The following is a 4057-nucleotide window of genomic DNA, read 5'->3' on the forward strand; positions in this document are numbered from 1 at the left end:
CCCATCTTTCCTTCATGCTCTCACATCACCAAAAATCACACAAACCTCTCTCTTCTTCCCTCCCTTGGCCGAAACTTCCTCCTCCATTTAGCCAAGAAAATTTCAGTTTTTCCTCTTCATTTTTGCTCACTAAACTTGCTCCAACTTTGCTCACACTCTTGGATCATCCTCAAACTTGGTAGAAAACTTGGTGGAAGGAAGATTCTTGAAGTCTAGTGCTTGGTTTCTTGAGGTTTTTCTTACTACCATTGGAGGAAGGTAACCTCTCAAAGCTTCCATTTTTCATTCATCTTTTAGTTAGTTTTAGCTAGATAAACTTGGGTTTGTTGATGGGTTCTATGAATCTTGACATTAGGTAGATGTCTTGAGGAAGATTATTAGGTAGTGGCCTTGAGAATTTTTGTTTTTTTGCTTGTTGTTTTAGTAATTTCTAGCTTGGTTTTGGGTGTGAGAGTTGGAGAGAAAAATTTGAAGAGAAAGAAGAAGCAAGGTTGTCCGATTTTTGCTGGTTTGTTTTTCTTGTTTTAATTTCGAAATTTGTGGTTATATTGATGCAAAAATGCTTGCTATATGTTGGATTATGTGTGTGTAAATTATCTTGCAAAAATCACTTCATTTGAATGAGTTAAACTTAAGTTAAAGGGAAGAAATCAAACCTAGAAATTTCTGATCAGTGCAGCCGACCAGTGTCTACTTAACAACACATAATTTTTTGTACAGGAGTCAAAATCAAGTACCGTTTGTGGCATGCGAAACTAGACTCCGAGGGCTTTCTAACGGTTAAAATGCACATGCTAGTGCATTTTCTATGAGTCGCAGTGAATTGGAAAATTTGGCTGCTTTCAGTCACTATTTTAACCGCGAGACTAGCACAACTACAGTTTGTAACTCATTTTCACTCTCCTTGCAAAATGAATTTGAAGAAAGTTTCTTCTAATGATTTTTAGTAATTTAAATCCAGTTTTCAACGCCATAAACCATGCTAATTTTGGACCTATGTAGCCTTAGTTATGACCTGATTTAGAAACTGTGTCGAGTGTTCTAAAGCTGGAATTTTGTGTATCAGGTTCAAAAAATCAGCTTTCGAAAAACTGTTGTATCTTGGTGTAGTAAAATCCAAATTGAGTTTCGTTTGTTGCGTTTGAAACTGGATTTCGAGTTCTTTCAGCGGTATAAATTTCAAGGGCTAGTTTGATTCCTATGAAGTTTGACAAATTTTAAAAATTCACTGAAATTCAAGACTGTTTTGCCCTGTTTTTACTGAATCGGCAATTTGGAGCTAAGATTTGGCTGATTTCGGATTTGTTTCTGGAAAAAGTGTCTTCTAGAGAGTTTTAGTTCATTGAGTCTATTTTCCAAAGGCATTGCAAATTTTGGACTTATGGAACTCAAGTTATGATTTTTCAAAGAACGTTGCCAAAACTGGAATTTTTCTTATAAAGTGACAAAACTCCAAAGTGGTTTGGAAACATTTTCCAGGTTTCAAACCTAACCTTCTTGATTATGCATCTCATTTCATACTTGAGAAATGGATTTCACCTCCTAGTCTTATGCCCTTGGTTTCCATTAAAATGAACCATAAATTGGAGCATTTAACTAGAGTAATTCTTGAGGAATTTCACTAGTCTCATATTTAAAACTTGGAATTTTTAGCCCCAATATTTACTACGAAAATAAATAACGTGTTGATGGATTTTGACTTCATAAGTTTAAAAAATATCAACGCTCATTTATATTCTAAAACGTGGGCATATGATTAGAAGTTTTAAGATAGGAAAATAATTTTTCCTTTTCTCGATTTTCATGCCAAAAATTAAGTATGGTACTTCGCTTTTGAAATCGAAATTTCTTGCCACGATTTGGATCGAAATTGACTTTTGAGTCCTCCTTGAGTATTATTTCAGTGATTAAGCAAGAAAGTCTCTTTTAATTCGACTTGAACTTGTGGCTTTGAGTGTGGGTAGCAAGAGGATATTTTTCTTATTAGCCTTGGTCGAATACCTAGGTAATCATGATTGTGCATGTCTCAGGTGATCACGTGGACACCAAGGAGCTCGTTTGATCTCTTGTTTTTGCTCTCGCTTTGCTTTTGACTTTTGGTGAGTGTCAAGTGCATGTTTGATGTTACTATAATTGAAATGATATTTGTGCAAGTGCTATGTGATTCGTGAACTTGTCGAGGAGAGGGTCTACTTTATCGCCTTCGTCCTCTCCTTTTAAATACTTACTACTTGTTATATGAATTTGCATGACTTACACTTGTACTTGAACATGCTTTTAACTCGTGAGCATTGAGCAGCAGCATGCACCACACCCTATTCAGGTGGGAGGTGCCTCTAATCCGGACTCAGTGCTATGATCGATTCTAAGTCGATTGGAGCGTTGTTTCATCGACCAATTGTACTTGTGGAGATACCCCAACCCATTGGCTAACCTCATAACTCAAGTCGGCAAGGGCTTGGTCGAGAAGCTTGGTGAACCTTAGAAAATTTTATAGTTTGATCTTTTGAGATCTCGCTTGGCGTACTCGAATAAGTATTGCCACTTCGTGCTTGTTTGGTTTCGGATCCAAGAGGATGAAATGTTGGATGGAGGAAGTAAGTGGAGCTCTACGGACATGTTGTTACTTGAGTTGACAGAGGGTCACTACTAGAAATTTGGTCTTCAGTGACAAGCCATTTTTGTCACAAAAAAATAAAAAGTCGTCACTGATAACTTTTATTGACAACTTTCTAGTTGTCACAGAGTCGTCACTGAAGGCCCGTCGGTAAAAGTATATAGTGACGACAATAAAAGTCGTCAGTGAATGGAACTGTTTTGTGACAACTGATGTCATCAATAATTATTGTAATTTTAGTGATGACATAGTATCTTGTCAATGATGTACAAATAAATGCCGTCACTAAAAGTGATATGTAATTGTCATTGGTATAGACTAATTACTGACGACTTTTGTTTTCGCTAAACACTTTTTAATTCTATGACCACAGATTGTTATTAATGGAAAATTCTGATTCAATGATAACTCTTTATCACCATGAAAATTGAAAATTTTCCTACAACAATTATATCTATAAATGGAAAAAAATGACAATGATTTATAATTAGCAAATGAATGCATCCATTGCATTACGAAATGTCAAAATATCATATAAGCATTCAAATATCATAATGAAGTTCAACAACACCCTATAGATAGTTTGATAAGTGGTATTTGGCCTAAATTTCACATATAACTCGAGGTAGCTTTACAAAACAAATCCAAGTCCCAAATTTCAACACAGAGCCGCTTCAGCAACACTCAGCTCCTCCCCTCAACACTCGGCTCCTCCCCTCAGGTAAAAGATTTGTAAGGCAGTTTCCAGCAATGGCTCCTAAAGCTGACACCACAAAAAAGCTTGATACAAAGGCTCAGGCAGCCAAGGTTGCCAAATTTGTCAAATCTGGGACAACTTTTAAGAAGAAAGCCAAGAAGATCCGGACCAAAGTTACCTTCCATCGTCCTAAGACATTGAAAAAGGACGGGAACCCGAAGTACCCACACATCAGTGCTCCTCCTCGGAATAAGTTGGACCATTATCAGATTCTCAAATATCCTTTGACTACTGAATCTGCCATGAAAAAGATTGAAGATAACAATACCATGGTATTCATAGTTGACATCCGTGTTGATAAGAAGAAAATCAAAGATGCAGTGAAGAAGATGTACGACATACAGACCAAGAAAGTGAACACTTTGATCAGGCCTGATGGAACAAAGAAAGCATATGTTCGGTTGACTCCAGACTACGATGCTTTGGATGTGGCAAGCAAGATTGGAATAATATAAACGAATTTAGTCATTGTTTTGTTCCAATCAAAGATACTGTCTTTTAAGTGTGACAATTTGCTAGGCTGTTTTGTCGTGAAAAAAAAATACCAAATTTCAACACAAGGGGGAATTTTTAACATCAGACAAAATTTCACTAAACCTTGCCATTTCCCAATTTCACTATATCTCTTGTAGTTCGGTTGCTTAGCTAAAATTTGCAATCCAATAAGAACCTCATTAATTAAA

At 36.4% G+C, this 4057-nt stretch overlaps 1 protein-coding gene across 1 annotated transcript; it reads left to right on the forward strand.

Annotated features, from left to right (window-relative positions):
- Positions 1-3160: 3160 nt before the first annotated feature.
- On the forward strand, positions 3161-3829 carry LOC113710585 (large ribosomal subunit protein uL23-like). The gene has a single exon (XM_027233680.2). It carries the CDS (start codon positions 3368-3370, stop codon positions 3827-3829), a length of 462 nt encoding a protein of 153 aa, XP_027089481.1. The 5' UTR covers positions 3161-3367.
- Positions 3830-4057: the final 228 nt, after the last annotated feature.

The sequence above is a fragment of the Coffea arabica genome, chromosome 9e (assembly GCF_036785885.1).
Source record: "Coffea arabica cultivar ET-39 chromosome 9e, Coffea Arabica ET-39 HiFi, whole genome shotgun sequence".
NCBI lineage: Eukaryota > Viridiplantae > Streptophyta > Magnoliopsida > Gentianales > Rubiaceae > Coffea > Coffea arabica.